The sequence below is a fragment of the Trachypithecus francoisi genome, unplaced genomic scaffold, assembly GCF_009764315.1.
Source record: "Trachypithecus francoisi isolate TF-2019V2 unplaced genomic scaffold, Tfra_2.0 Lachesis_group2, whole genome shotgun sequence".
NCBI classification, from domain to species: Eukaryota; Metazoa; Chordata; class Mammalia; order Primates; family Cercopithecidae; genus Trachypithecus; species Trachypithecus francoisi.
The window spans coordinates 105,030,097-105,045,649 of record NW_022681465.1 but is presented as its reverse complement, the minus strand read 5'-3'; the positions used below and the strand labels follow the sequence as shown (position 1 = coordinate 105,045,649).

The window sequence follows — 15,553 nt, the reverse complement described above, 5'->3', positions numbered from 1 at the left end:
TCGGCGGTAGCCAACTCTGCTGGCCCTCCTCAGGGACTGTCTGGCAGGGTGGGATGTGTCCCTTTTCTTTTTTGCCTCAAAATGTACCTATTTGGGTTAGATTTCCTAGACCTTTGCTCTCTGTAGGTTGAATATTCAATGCGAATAATCACTTCAACACATTTAGCAGCCTTCTCCTACTAAACATGAGGTTTGCAATTCAGTGTGATAAACCAAGAAATAAGCAAGATACAGATTTTTGTGTTCAAGGAACTTAAAATCTTTTAGTGACAATGAGGCCTGTCCACAGATAACCTAATCCAATCTGATCCAATGTCCTGTTGGCTTTATCTCTTAGTTGCCACTAGGATGTGTCCATGTTTCTCCATGGCCATAACCCTCTCTGGCCCAAGCCACCATCATCACTGACTTGGAGGCTTGCAATGACCTGCATGTGGTCTCTGTGCATCCATCCTTCCCTGTCTACAGTCCCATGTCCTCTGTATAGTGGACAAAGCCACCTTCTCAAAATGGAAATGGTGATAAGTCACTCCCAGGCTTAGAGACTAAAGATTAAAATTCTTACCAAGGCTTTCAAGACCCCTCTCACTCTTTTCACCCCTTTTGTTTATCTCCACTTCAGCCTTCCTCTCTGTCCTGCAGCTTCTGGGCCATCTTTCAGCCCTCCTCACCAGGTTGCCTGTGCCACAACTCTGCCTTGCATGAGGTTCCCCTCTGCCTGGTGAACTCTTCCCTCCCATCTGCCTAATTAATTTCTAGGCATCCTTCAGCTCTCAGCTCAAACATCACTCCCCAGGGACCATCCCAGAGAGCCACATAGCACCCTGCTCCTCTCCTCTGCAGCAGTGATCACACTTGTCATTTGACACTTACTGTGGGGTGACTAGATATCTGTCTCTCCATGCTCGTTGGAGTGAAGTCGGTGTGCAGCACAAAGACAGGGACCACTGCTTTGTTCCCCATTGCATCCCTTGTGCCCAACACAGTAGCTGGTGTATGGTTTGTGGAATGGATAAATGAAGCAAAAACCCTAGCTCAGGGGTAGAAGTCATACTGAGAAAGATGGAATGGTGGCTGTCGAAATGGAAGGCAGAGAAGGGAGGGAATGGAGAGGTGAGAAAGACTTTGTGGTGGCAGAACTGAGGTGACTTGGAAATCACTAAAGGTAAGAACTTGAAGATGATTTTGCATTTCCAGGCTTGTTGGCTATTTCCTCATAATGTGTTGCTCAGCACACCTGTCCCGTGAGTTGATTCATAAATGGGAAAAGGGTTCCTTGGACAAATACGTTTGAAAAGTGTTCTAATCTAAGTCTTTCTTTTGGAGCTTCACAATATAAACTATTATATTAAAGACTCTATGGTTATAGGAAGAAAATCTATTTGACTTGAAATAAAGAAGTCAGAGGGAAGAACTGGTTGGGAGGTGAGGAGCATGGGGAAGAAAATTATCTTTTCTGATCTGTTGAGTACAAATGCCAATGGAGTTTCAAGAGGGGATGTTAAACAGGGCATTGCCAATGTAGGTCTTCAGATGAGAGAACAGATACGTGAAAATGCTCCTAAAACATACAGCAGAATTGTTTATTCAGGCATGAACATGCCAGTCTTTTAAGGGAAAGGGCTTTCTGGAGATATAGTCCTTTTGCCCACAGACAAACTGTCTCAGAGGAAAGTTCAGGCATGGGAGCACATTGAGAATTTCTTAGGAATCCATAGATACTTTGATGAGACTCATACTATTGAGCAGAGTGGCATGGTCTGCTGGTTCCCTATACAATGTGCTCTCTATCTCCTTTTTTATCTGTGGCGTATATAATTTGGGATTGCAAATGTGTCCAGGTAAGATACTGCTTACCCTAAATTCTCTTGTAGTTAGGGGTGGCCAATTAAAGCAGAATGCAGGACTTTCTATTAAGCTCTTTAAAAGAAATCTATGCCAATGTCGATAGCGATATTATTCACAATAGACAAAAAGTCCAAATCCATGAATGGATAAACAAAATATGGTATCTATAGGCAACCAAATATTGTCCAGTTCTAAAAAGGAAGAAAATTCTGACATGTGCAACAACATAGATGAACCTTGAGGTACTCATACCAAAGTAAAATATGCCAGCCACAAAAGGACAGATATTGTATCGTGCTGCGTATCTGAGGTACCTAGAGTGTTCAAGTTTACAGACAGAAGTTAGAATGATGGTTGCCAGGGACTAGGGGAGAGGGTGATACGGTTTGGCCATGTCCCCATCCAAATCTCCTCTTGAATTGTAGCTCAGATAATTCTCATGTGTCATGGGAGGGACCCGGTGGGAGGTAATTGAATCCTGGGGGTGGGTCTTTCCTGTGCTGTTCCTGTGTGATAGTGAGTAAGTCTCATGATATCTGATGGTTTTATAAAGGGAAGTTCCCCTACACAAATTTCCTGCCTGCCACCACGTCAGATGTGCCTTTGCTGGACCTTCCACCATGATTGTGAGGCCTCCCCTGCAATGTGTAACTGTAAGTCCACTAAACTTCTTCCCTTTATAAATTACCCAGTCTTGGATATGTCTTTATTAGCAGTGTGAGAATAGACTAATACAGAGGGGCATAGGGAGTTAATGTTTATTGGGTACAGGATTTTAGTTTGGTATGATAAAAAAGTTCTAGAGATGGATGATGATGATGGCTACACAATAATGGACATGTGCTTAATGCCACTGAACTGTACATCTAAAAATAGTTCACATATAAATTCTATTATGTATATTTTACCATAATAAAAACAACAACAACGAGAGATTTAAAAAAATGTTGTTTTTTTTGAGATGGAGTCTCGCTCTGTCGCCCAGGCTGGAGTGCAGTGGTGTGATCTCGGCTCACTGCAAGCTCCGCCTCCCGGGTTCTCACCATCCTCCAGCCTCAGTCTCCCGAGTAGCTGGGACTACAGGTGTCCACCACCACGCCTGGCTAATTTTTGTAGTTTTTTTTTTTTTTTTTTCAGTAGAGATGGAGTTTCACCGTAGCCAGGATGGTCTCGATCTCCTGACCTCGTGATCTGCCTGCCTCCGCCTCCCAAAGTTCTGGGATTATAGGCGTGAGCTACTGCGCCCGGCCTTAAAAATTCTTAAGTTTTTTAAAAAAGAGATTCACTTCACTAAGTGGGATGCATTTTTCTTTTCCTTCTTTCTGCCCTCATTCTAGATTTAATGACCGGTGCTCTAGCAGCCTCCTTGATCTGGAGGCAAACTTGAGTAAATAAGGAGGCAGTGCAAAGATAAAATAAGCCTGGATCCGTAGTGACTGCAGAGACATTATATCAGTTTGGATTTCTTAGCTCTCTTTTGTGCAGAAGAGAGAAAACTGTATCTTGTTTGAACCTCTCATTTTGGTTTTCAGTGATGTACCAGTAAACCTAATCTTAATGAGTACACTCATTCTTTTTTTTTTTTTTTTTTTGTTGTTGTTGTTGAGACGGAGTCTCGCTCTGTCGCCCAGGCTGGAGTGCAGTGGCGGGATCTCAGCTCACTGCAAGCTCCGCCTCCCGGGTTTACGCCATTCTCTCGCCTCAGCCTCCCGAGTAGCTGGGACTACAGGCGCCCGCCATCTCGCCCGGCTAATTTTTTGTATTTTTTTAGTAGAGACGGGGTTTCACCGTGTTAGCCAGGATGGTCTCGATCTCCTGACCTCGTGATCCGCCCGTCTCGGCCTCCCAAAGTGCTGGGATTACAGGCTTGAGCCACCGCGCCCGGCCACAATCATTCTTTTATTTGTTGACTTATTATTTTATAAAACATGTATTGAACTCCTACTATGTTTGAGGCACTGGAGATACAAAAATGAAAAAAGGCAAGGCACAGAGGCTCATACTTGTAATCCCAGCAACTCGGGAGGCTGAGATGAGAGGATTACTTGAGGCCATGAGTTTGAGACCAGTCTGGGCACCATAGCAGACCTCGTCAATATGCAAAATAAAAAATTAAAAAAATTGGCCTGGGTTGGTGGCGTGCAACTGTAATCCCAGCTACTTGGGAGGCTGAGCGGGGAGGATCACTTGAGGCCAAGAGTTTGAGGTTACAGTGAACAATGATTGAATAATTGTACCACTGCATTCTAGTCTGGGTGACAGAATGAGACCCTGTCTCAAAGAAAAGAAGAGAAAAAAAAAAAACAATTCTGCTCTCAAACCTCAAACTCTTGCTTTCTAAAAGGAAGAGCAATAACCAAAAAGCCTAGGCAGGACCACTGATGTGATGTCCGGTTGCTTCCTCTCTGGTAAGCTGGTGAATCATACTTTGTACAGAAATCTTTTTTGATAAAGCCTCTTTGTAAATAATTCAACACCTTAATAACTTTCAGGGGTGAGATTTTGCCAAGTTCTTGGCTGCAGCACATGGCTGGGTATGAGTTGCACTATCTGTGACTGAGCTAATTGTATGTTGCTGATGGTATATGTATATTTATTCAATATCAACCCACGTTTATCTGAGTTCCACTTTGTACTTGCAGTGAGCAGCAATGAACAATAGGCCTGACTGAGCCGCAGTGATGGATCTTATTGCAAACCACAGGCTTTTAAAATTCCCCATTCAGTGCAGAGAGTCTTCACAGAGGGAAAGAACTAAGATCCCTATTGATAACTACAGACACCATGATGATCTCATTGTCTCTGCCTCTCTCCACCGCCAGAGTGTTTCTTAAGGTCCCTAGATAATGGTAACACTGACAGGCTTCTTTGCAGATCAGTCATTAATTTCAATTTTAAAAAGCCTTGGAAACTACATTAGAGCTCAAGGTTAGAAGAATGAAGCACTTGAACCCAAGAGTGGTTGAGGGGTAAGTTGAGAGGAATGCAGAAGCCACCTTGGGTAAGTCTCTTCTCTTCAAACTTGAGTTCCTCATTTCAGAAATAAAAGTGTCGAATGTGATATATCAGGGGCCTTCCAGAGCTGATATTCTGTGATTTCTAGTTATTAGTTTGCTTGAGTGAAATGGCTTACTGGAAGATTCGAAATTGTGCCTGTCTGGAATCCTAGAGCCCTGGGTCACAGGATGTTCAATCACTCATTCACTCACTCATGCATCCATCCACTGAAATTTTTCAAGTGCTTTCCTAATGCCTTTTCTTAGGTGCTAGATCTGTCAAGATGGATATAACACAGTTGTTACCTGAAGAAACTCAGGGTGCATCTGGTGAGGCACAAATACTTTATGAGGCACAAATACTTTATGAGGCATCTTTTAATAAAGATGAGAACACAAAGGGGGAAATGAATGTGGTAGGTGGGGAAGGTTTTCCCAAGGCAACCAAATGAGAGTCATGAGGCACTGCTCGTGTTAAGAATTTTTGTTCATTTTCTGGTTGATACAAGGGAGTGATCAAAAGTAGTTTCTAAAAGCATCTCACTTCCAAGGAGAGTTCAGGACAAGAAAGTATCCAAGGAATTGTTCATATTCATAACTTGGTGGAATGTGACAGCAGAAATTGAAGGGGCTCCCAAGAAGATTCCATGGGCTTAACAGATAATCATTCCACCTGTCTTGCACTGTTAACTTAACACAGTAACATGCTTTAACGTGTCATAGAATTCAATGTCAAATGCTCGGTTTAGGTCCTAATTTTCAATACTGTAAAACAGAATAGACGGCTAAGTTGGATGTGGCTAGAATAAATAAAAGGCCTACGTTGAAGTTAATTAGGGAGTTGGGTATGGGGAGGGGTGCTCATAGGAGAAGGGCAATGGAGAGAGCTAAGGTTGGGGCGGTAATGTAGAGGGTGATGGTCGATGTTGAGGCTTTTAAGGGTTCTTTGGTGAAGAGTTTTATTGCGTCGGCGAAGGGTTGCGATAGTCTATAGGGGCCTACAATGTTAGGTCCTTTGCGCAGTTGTATGTAGCCTAGAATTTTTCATTCAATGTGTGTAAGAAATGCTATGGCAGCTAGTACGGGTATGATAAGAAGTAGGAGGTTGGTTATAGGCATGCTGTTGTGAAGAGGAGTTGAACCTCTGGTTGTAAAGTTTTAAGTTTTGTGCAATTACTGGGCTCTGCCATCTTAACAAACCCTGCTCTTGGGCGGGGTGTGTGATATTATATTAGATTGAGAATATATCATCTATAGGGAGAGGGCACTTTGTGAAGTAGGCCCTATTTTTCTTATTCTTTCATACTGGGTGACATATACAATAGATAGAAACTGACCTGGATTGTTCCAGTCTGAACTCAGATCATGTAGGACTTTAATCATTGAACAGACAAACCCTTGATAGTGGCTGCACCATTAGGATGTCCTGATCCAACATCGAGGTCGTAAACCCTATTGCCGATATGGACTCTAGAATAGGATTGCGCTGTTATCCCTAGGGTAACTTGTTCTGTTGGTCAAGTTATTGGGTCAATTGTGCATGGTAATTCACTTTAACTGGTGTAGTCTTAGCATAGGTTGTTCGGAGGTTGGGTTATGCTCCGAGGTCACCCCAACCAAAATTTTTAATGCAAATGCAGTAATTTAAAGCCTGTGGGTTTATATAGTTTTGTTTGCATTAATAAATTAAAGCTCCATAGGGTCTTCTCGTCTTGCTGTGTCATGCCCGCCTCTTCACGGGCAGGTCAATTTCACTGGTTAAAAGTAAGAGACAGTTAAACCCTCGTGGTGCCATTCATACAAGTCCCTATTTAAGGAACAAGTGATTATGCTACTTTTGCACAGTCAGGGTATTGCGACCGCTAAACATATGTCACTGGGCAGGCAGTGCCTCTAATACTGGTAATGCTGGAGGTGATGTTTTTGGTAAACAGGCGGGGTTAGATTTGCCGAGTTCCTTTTACTTTTTTTAACCTTTCCTTATGAGCATGCCTGTGTTGGGTTAACAGTACGAGTAGTAATGGTTATTAGTTATTTATTAATATTAGGCTGTTAATTGTCAGTGAAGTATTCTGGTCTGATGTAGGCTTGGGAAGTGGAGAAAATTATTCATGTTACTTATACTAACATTATTGCTTCTATAAAATAATAGATTGGTCCAATGTGATGTGAGGAGTTCAGTGATGTAATTGGGATCTTAGGTGTTCAGGTGTTGAGCTTGAATGCTTTCTTAATTGGTGGCTGCTTTTAGGCCTACTATGGGTGTTAAATTTTTTACTCTCTCTACAAGGTTTTTTCCTAGTGTCCAAAGAGCTGTTCCTCTTTGGACTAACAGTTAAATTTACAAGGGGATTTAGAGGGTTCTGTGGGCAAATTTAAAGTTGAACTAAGATTCTATCTTGGACAACCAGCTATCACCAGGCTCGGTAGGTTTGTCGCCTCTACCTATAAATCTTCCCACTATTTTGCTACATAGACGGGTGTGCTCTTTTAGCTGTTCTTAGGTAGCTCGTCTGGTTTCGGGGGTCTTAGCTTTGGCTCTCCTTGCAAAGTTATTTCTAGTTAATTCATTATGCAGAAGGTATAGGGGTTAGTCCTTGCTATATTATGCTTGGTTATAATTTTTCATCTTTCCCTTGCGGTACTATATCTATTGCGCCAGGTTTCAATTTCTATCGCCTATACTTTTGATTGGGTAAATGATTTAGTTGAGATTCTTTGATAATAATATTGGTTAGGTTTGGGGCTAGAATTGGCTCAAGGTAATCAAATTATATTGAAATCTTCTGGGTGTAAGCCAGGTGCTTTGTGTTAAGCTATACCTTGATCCATCCAAGTGCACTTTCCAGTACACTTACCATGTTACGACTTATCTCCTCTATATAAATATGAAGGGAATTTAGTTAAGTTAATCTTTAAATATACTTGAGGAGGGTGACAGGCGGTGTGTGTGTGCTTTATGGCCTTATTCAATTAAGCACTCTGTTCTTAATTTACTGCTAAATCCTCCTTTTGCCCTTAGATTTCATAAGGGCTATTGTGAAATTTTCTGGGGTGGAAAATGTAGCCCATTTCTTACCATCTCATGGGCTACACCTTGACCTAACTTTTTTTATGTGCGTATTTGTGCTTACTTTGTGGCCTTTACGAGGGTTTGCTGAAGATGGTGGTATATAGGCTGAGCAAGAGGTGGTGAGGTGGATTGGGGTTTATCGGTTATAGAACAGGCTTCTCTAGAGGGATGTGAAGCACTGCCAGGTCCTTTGAGTTTTAAGCAATTGCTTGTAGTATTCTGGCAAGTAGTTTTGTTTCTTTACCAACTGAAGTTTAGGACTAAGCATAGCAGGGTATCTAATCCCAGTTTGGATCTTAGCTATTGTGTGTTCAGAGATATTAAAGCCACTTTCATAGTTTATTTTATATCAGCTAGGATTTTTTACAATTGAGATGAAATTTAGCTTTATTGAGAGTAATTCTAAAACACTCTTTACGCCAGTCTCTATTAGCTCAAGTTAATCATATGGCTGTGGTGGCTGGCACGAAATTAACCTACCGTAAGTGTTAGCATAGCTTAAATTTTTGTTTATTGCTAAAGGTTTATCACTGCTGTTTCCCATGGGGATGTGGCTGAGCGAAGTGTTTTGAGCTGCATTAATGCGTGCTTGATACTTACTCCTTTTGATCATAGCGATTTAGAGGGTGATTTCACTGGAGTGGGGATACTTGCATGTGTAATCTTACTAGAGTTAATAGAAAGGCTAGGACCAAACGTGTCTGTTTATGGGGCAGTGTAGGTCCATCTAGACATTTTCAGTGTCTTGCTTTAGATGAGTTAAGCTACATAAACGGGGCCAGATTGGGTTTTAGAGGGCATGTGTGCGCATAGTTGTGAAGTACTGTCTTTGCGGTTGTGGTGGTTTAGGGTACGGATCTAGTAGTGGGCGGGTATATAGGCTGAGTGAAGTCACTGTAAAGGGGGGAGTTAAATTTGGTAGGCAGCGGAATAAAACTAAAAGAAAAAAGTTGTGCTAGTTGAGGGGTAACTGTTAAAGTTGTGTCCAGCCAAAAGATAAAAATTTAGGCTCTGGCTGAATTGGATTGAGGCTTTTGTTTTTGGGGTTTGGCAAAGGTGTCTTTTTCTGGGTTGATGAGGTTGGAGATGGGGGAGGGGGGACTTGTGGAATTTTATTGTTGTATTTAGTGTGAAAAGCAGTTGTTAGCCTATTTAATAATTATTGTTATGTCCTACAAGCATGAATTAATTAACACCTTGTGGTAGTCATGCACGGCTGGAATATTGAACGTAGGTGCAATCAATAATGGTATGTGCTAGGAATCAAAGACAGATCCTGCGACATAGGATGTGGTGAGACCAGGCCTTCCGCGATGTGGATGCTGGCACAGCCGAGAGATAAAATACCAAACGCATGGAGAGCTCTGGTGACTGGTTAATAGGGTGATAGACCCGTGATCCATCGAGATGTCTTATTTAAGGGGAACATGTGGGTGATCTTAGTTTTATGGCCTTGAGGTAAGAACCAGATGCTGGATACAGTTCACTATAGCTACCCCCAAGTGTTACGGGCCCGGAGTGAGGAGAGTAGCTTGTGCGGCATATTGATTTCATGGAAGATGGTGAGCAAGAAACCACTATCTGAGGCGGGTATCCATGGTGACCAGGATTTGTTTAATATAGATGTGCTATGTCCGATGGACGATAGAATGTGCTATGTACTGTTAAGGAGTTAAAGTACTAGTTGATATCCCTGGGGATAAGGTTTGGCGTTGGAGGTTTGCGGTTATGTTCTATAGTTAGTTAAGCTATTAGAGTTCTCACTTGTAAGCGTGTTTTTCAAGCATTGACCGTACTTATGTATTTGTAGGTGCTATGTACAGTTAAACATTTATAGTACTATATAATATTCATGTTGGCTAGCAGTAATGCACGATATACATAAAATTATGGGGTTAAGGGTAAGACTTTGAACTTAGACCTAGGTCAAATCCCAGTCATATGTAACCTTAGGCTGGTTTCTTAACCTGTCTGAATCCCAATTTATTCTTCCATAAGATGAGAATAATACTGCCTACTTTTTAGGGGTTATGGGAATCAAATAAGCTAATGAAAGTAACGTTTTTGGAATTTGTTAGTGCAATGATGCACTTGTACCTGTGATTTTTTTTTTTTTTTTTTTTTTGAGACGGAGTCTCGCTCTGTGCCCAGGCTGGAGTGCACTGGTGTGATCTCAGCTCACTGTGAGCTCCGCCTCCCGGGTTCACGCCATTCTCCTGCCTCAGCCTCCCGAGTAGCTGGGACTACAGGCGCCTGTCACCACGCCCAGCTAATTTTTTTTTTATTTTAGTAGAGATGGGGTTTCACCGTGTTAGCCAGGATGGTCTCGATCTCCTGACATCGTGATCTGCCCGTCTCACCCTCCCAAAGTACTGTACCTGTGATTTTTAAAACTGAAATCTCTCCCCACTAGACTGGGAATTCTGAGAGGGCAACAACTCTGCTTTTACTTCGCCTCCTATCTACGGTGCCTAGCACAGTGCCTGGCTTATGGTAACAAGTGATGATGGTGATGATGATGATGTTGATGTTGATGTTGATGTTTTCTTGTAAAACATGTTGGATGATGATGAGGGACACCCTTTCAGGGTTTCCTTCTACAATATTTGTGAAAGGACTCAGAAGTCAGATGCAATGGCTCATTCTGTTTGTATAGGCCCTGTTTCCAGGCTCTACACTGCCATGCAAGGTGTTTCATAGATGTCAGCTGGATCAGGTAAATTCTCATAGACTGTTAGATTCACGGTGTCAGCAGGAAGGGAGTCCTGGGGCCAGCTGGTTCATTTCCCAAGTAAGGTTCAGTCATCCATTAACATCCTTGTAGCTAGCCACTGGATTGTTTGAGTGATACGCTCTCACTTTCTCTGGGGCTAGTCTGTAGGAATTTCCTAAAGCATGGAGTTTGGGAAATGTAGAACATTAAGGCCTGAGTATTTTTCTGCTACTTGGATTAAACATATTCAGATATCTTCCTCTGTCAGATTTGAAAGTTAAAGACACATCTGCATTGGACCATTTCAAAATACAATTTTGGTGTTTTAGGCCTTATTCTCACTAGGATATGCGAAGAGAAATGTCTTTCATAAGCATAATTCTCTGCTTGGCAATTCCTTTCTGAACATGAAAGAAAGTGGCCCTTTCCTGTTTTCTTTCCTCTGAGATTGAACCTTTACCTACACTTTCCTGGGACAATCTCAAGATCACGGTGTCTTACAAAAAACATGAGCTTCAAAGTCAGACAGGTCTCAGTTCCAGTTTGGGCTTTCTGACTTAACTGCAAAAATGTGGACAAGTGACTTAGACTTATTGTGCCTCAGGTTCTTTATCTACAAAATGGAAATAATAATATATACTCCAGAGGGTTATTATAAATGTCAGAAAATTGAGGACATTGTATTTGCCTTAGTTTCTCATACAGAGACTAATACACTTACTTGGAAGGAATACTTGGATAAGGATAAGCCACTTTGGGTAAAAGACGAGACCCCCAAGAGCAAGCTGAGATGCACGATATGATTGACACACTGAATTGCATTAGATAAAAAAGGAGGACTTTATTTAGCTTCTAACTTGGGGCAGGTGGGACAGAAAGGGGGTGGGAGGAGAAACAGTGGGAGGTGGAGGGAGCTGTGTTATTTGATGGGCTCTTTCTGCATTTCTCCAAACATCTCCCTTTCCTATCCACTTGCAAATCTGTAAATTTGATTAAACTCACTGGATTGGTGTGGAAACAAGCAAAGGGGGGCTGGCTTTCCATTTGGGCAGAAAGAAAAGGCAGCAAGTGTGAATGTAGAAACCAGATGCTGAGAGATTAGGCTCTAAAACTCTAGGAATTCATGGAAATTGAGAGGAGGGCTTTGAACTTGCACAGTTTTTTTAGAGTTGGAAAGTTTAAGCCAAGTTTACTAGAGCTCAAGGGACGAGGAAATCCCACCGGATAGCCAGGTTCATGAGGATTTGAGTTAATGTCCCTCAACAATGTACTCCACAGTGATCACCTAATAATGGGGGCTACTATCTTTGGCTGCAATCAAATCCAAAGTTCAGTAAAGTGTTTGAGTTGAATTGTCCTTTCAATGTTGGGGAGCCCAGACCAAGAAAAGAGATGCAGAAATTAGTCACTTTCTTTTCATCCAGCCCTTTGCTGGGGAGTATCTGCACCTGAGTCCAGACACCAGCGTTGTTGTTTTTTGTCTCATGATAGCTAGTTGTTGAGCTTTTGACATAATCTTCTAAATCTCAGCTTCAGGTTTGGTGTTTATTATATTTTTTAATTGAATTTCCTAACAGTGATCTCCAAAGGAGTGTTGTTGTCAGGTTTGAATGGACAGTGGAAGTGCTTTGCCAACTATAAAGTATCATAGAAGAGTAGCGGCAAGTGTTATCCTGGCCTCCCTGGCCACACCCTGCGAGCCGCAAAAGGACATGAACTCGCTATCTGCTCGAGACTGTATCTCTTTGCCAAAGATGGTGCCTAACACAAAGAAAGTACTGAAAAAGTATTTGTTGAGTGAATAAATGACAATGTACCCCACGTTTCTATTTTAAAATAACCACGTGATAATGGACTCTTTGGCACTGTCTCCGTAGCATCTATGCTGACACTCCCGTGTTCCTCTGACTCCCCACTTCCATTTTCTCCCCTTTAGCCAATGACCTTGTCCACTGCCTTATGGAACACTTAAAAACTAGTTATTGCCATTCTTCCTCTTGAACCAACTGCACCTGCAGTTTCTATTTCTTATTCACAAACCCAAGCAATCTGGTTTCTACCCTGGCACTTGACTAAAATGATTCCCAACAGTTGATGCACATTCACTGATTGGAAAGCCAGTGACCTTTTCTCAGACCTTATTCTCCTTCACATCCTTGCAACACGAAAGACACTTTGCTCACATCTGCTGCTGAAGTGTCATCCCTTGGCTCTTTGACTCTACCACCCCCGGTCTTCTCATGCCCTTCCGACCATATAAGTTGCATATCCTTGTTAGCTTTCTTTCCTTTCTCTATACATCCCCACCAGTGGGCCAAATATGCATTCCCTGCTTACCTGCTCTCCACTGGGCTCTACCCTTTCAGTCTGTCCAACATGTGCCATTCTCGGGGCACCAGCGGCTGCGCTGGTGCCTTCTTGCCTAGACACCTGCTTCCCATGAGCTCCAACTCACTGCTTGATTCTTCAGCGAGGGCATTCTGTATTCTTGGTGCTTGGGATCCACCACCACCCACTGTTAGCCTGGGCAGATCCCCCTTTCATGAAGCTGGCAGGTGGGAGCTGATGTCCCTTCCTCAATCTCCTGCCTCGTGGAATCCATCGCAACATCCTCTGGGATCTCTGTGCAGATGATCCACAGACCTGTTTCTCTGGCTTTCACTTTACCCTCAGACAGCAGCTCTGTGGCTTCCTAGCTATTTCCACATGAAGCTCCTGCCACTCTCTCAGACCCAACTGTACTAGAATCACATCCACTTTCTCACATAACCTGGAGTCACTTTCTTCACAATCAGTAACACCACCATTTGCCCCAGTTTTTCAAGTTTGTCTTTGGTTCTGGTTTTCAATTTCACCTTTGATTCCTCCTGCTACTTCTATTTCTGCCCACTCTATTTGATTATACTAAAATAATTGGTTGCCTCTTCTCCATAATGTCTTTACACTTTTCTGTCTTTCCATTCCCATGCCATTTACATTCCAACTCCAATTTAGTTCATCATCTCTAGTCTGAATGAATACCGTATTCCCCAACCCATCAGGAGAGGGTAAGGTTTGGTTCTGCATTTGGAGTTGGGTTGCCTGGGTTTGTGTCAAGGCCTTGCTGCTTCTTACTGTATATTAAAGGGCTTGTCCTGGTCCCAAATCCCTGGCTGCAAGTCCTGCTCCCTTTTGCTGCTGGAATCCTAATCTTCCTTTATGGCTCAGTTTGCCTCCCCTTTTCCACTCAGCTTCCCTGACCCAGCTAGCTCACATTGCTTTCATGCTCCCCTGAAACACGTTGGTACTTGGGTATTAACACTACCATATCCTAGTTAGAAAACTTCTATCAGACCAGATTAATTCATTTAGCAAATGTTTACCGAGCTCTTTCCTAGGGACTGGGAAAATACTGTGTAACAGGGCATATAAGAAAGCTTATATTCTAATTGTGTGTGTGTCTGTGTGTGTGTCTATGAGAGAGGTAGTTAACAATCACATAAGTATGTAAGCAATCAAGAAGGTATCTAGTGATAAGTGCTATGATGAAGATTTAACACTGATGGACTTGAAAGTGTTTGATGGTCTATTTTGAGTTAGCTGTGCAGAAAAGGATTTTCCAAAGAGGGAACATTTAAACTGAGATGTGAGTCATAAGATGTGTCAGCCCTGGGAAGATCTGGGGAAAGAATTTTCTAGGTAAAGAGGATAGAAAGTTGAATGCCTCAAGAATAGAAGAAGCTTAGTGGTTGCAAGAAGAGAAAAAAGGCCTGTTGCCTATGGGGATGAGGAAGGGCGGTTGAGAGAGGTGGTCCCAAGGGCAGGGAAACCTCAGATCAGGCACAGCCTTGTAGCCTCAGGTAGAAGGTTTTATTATTATTATTATTATTATTTTTTGAGACAGAGTTTTGCTCTTGTCGCCCAGGCTAGAGTGCAGTGGTGCAGCCTTGGTTCACTGCAACCTCTGCCTCCGGGTTCAAGTGATTCTCCTGCCTCAGCCTCCTGTGTAGCTGGGATTACGGGCATCCACCACCACAACTGGTTAATTTTTATAGTTTTAGAAGAGAGAGTTCCACGATATTGGCCAGGCTGCTCTCGAACTCTTGACCTCAGGTGATCCACCCTCCTGGGCCTCCCAAAGTGTTGGGATTACAGGCATGAGCCACCGTGCCTGGCCAGCAGAAGGTTTTAGATTTAAGTTTAGGTGTGACAGGAAGACATTTGAGGATTTTCAGCCAAACAATGATATGATTTAACTTTAAAAATATCATTCTGTCTGCTGTGTGGAGAAATAGTGGTGGATCAACCAAGTGGAGACAGAGAGCCTAGTGAGGAGGCTATTGCAACGGTCTGAGTGAGTGATGGTGGTGAGTGCAGAGAGAGAGAGAGAAGGGTGCAAATTGGGGTATGTTTGGGAGACAAAGATGGCGGTCCTGGTTGAGTGATTGATGTAGTTGTTGGGAGGTCTTGGTCTTGGCTTGGGAAGTCGGGTGGTAAGTGTTGCTGTTTACTGAAGTGAAAGTGGCAGAAGCCTGACAGGGGCACAGGTTAAAGTGTTTTAGAGGAAAGAAAAGTCAGTAGGAGTTGGATGGCCTCATAGTGACTTCATAGAGGGAGTGAGACAAACTAAGCCTTGAAGAAGAATTAGGAGAACAGTGAAAGGGATGGCTCGAGATCCTGGGAAAACCAGGGTTTGTTTTGGACATGTTAAAGTTCAAGGTGTCTACTAGACATCTAAGTGGGGATGACATCTGAAATGTTTTTATTCACCTTTTTTATGTGCACATTTCTTGCTTTGCAACCTAGACAGCAAGCAACTCAGGGTCAGGGATCATGTCTAATATATTTTGCATCTCTCACAGTGCTAGGGAAAAGCCCTACATACAGCAGGCCCTCATTAGATTGGAATGAATGGATATATTTGATCAGCAGGAAAAGTAAGGA

The 15,553-nt window shown here is 42.7% G+C and overlaps 1 protein-coding gene across 1 annotated transcript; it reads right to left on the bottom strand.

Moving 5' to 3' along the window:
* Positions 1–6,230: 6,230 nt before the first annotated feature.
* On the bottom strand, positions 6,231–7,593 carry LOC117065256 (humanin). The gene has a single exon (XM_033179866.1). It carries the CDS (start codon positions 6,637–6,639, stop codon positions 6,565–6,567), a length of 75 nt encoding a protein of 24 aa, XP_033035757.1. The 5' UTR covers positions 6,640–7,593; the 3' UTR covers positions 6,231–6,564.
* Between the last annotated feature and the right edge of the window lie 7,960 nt (positions 7,594–15,553).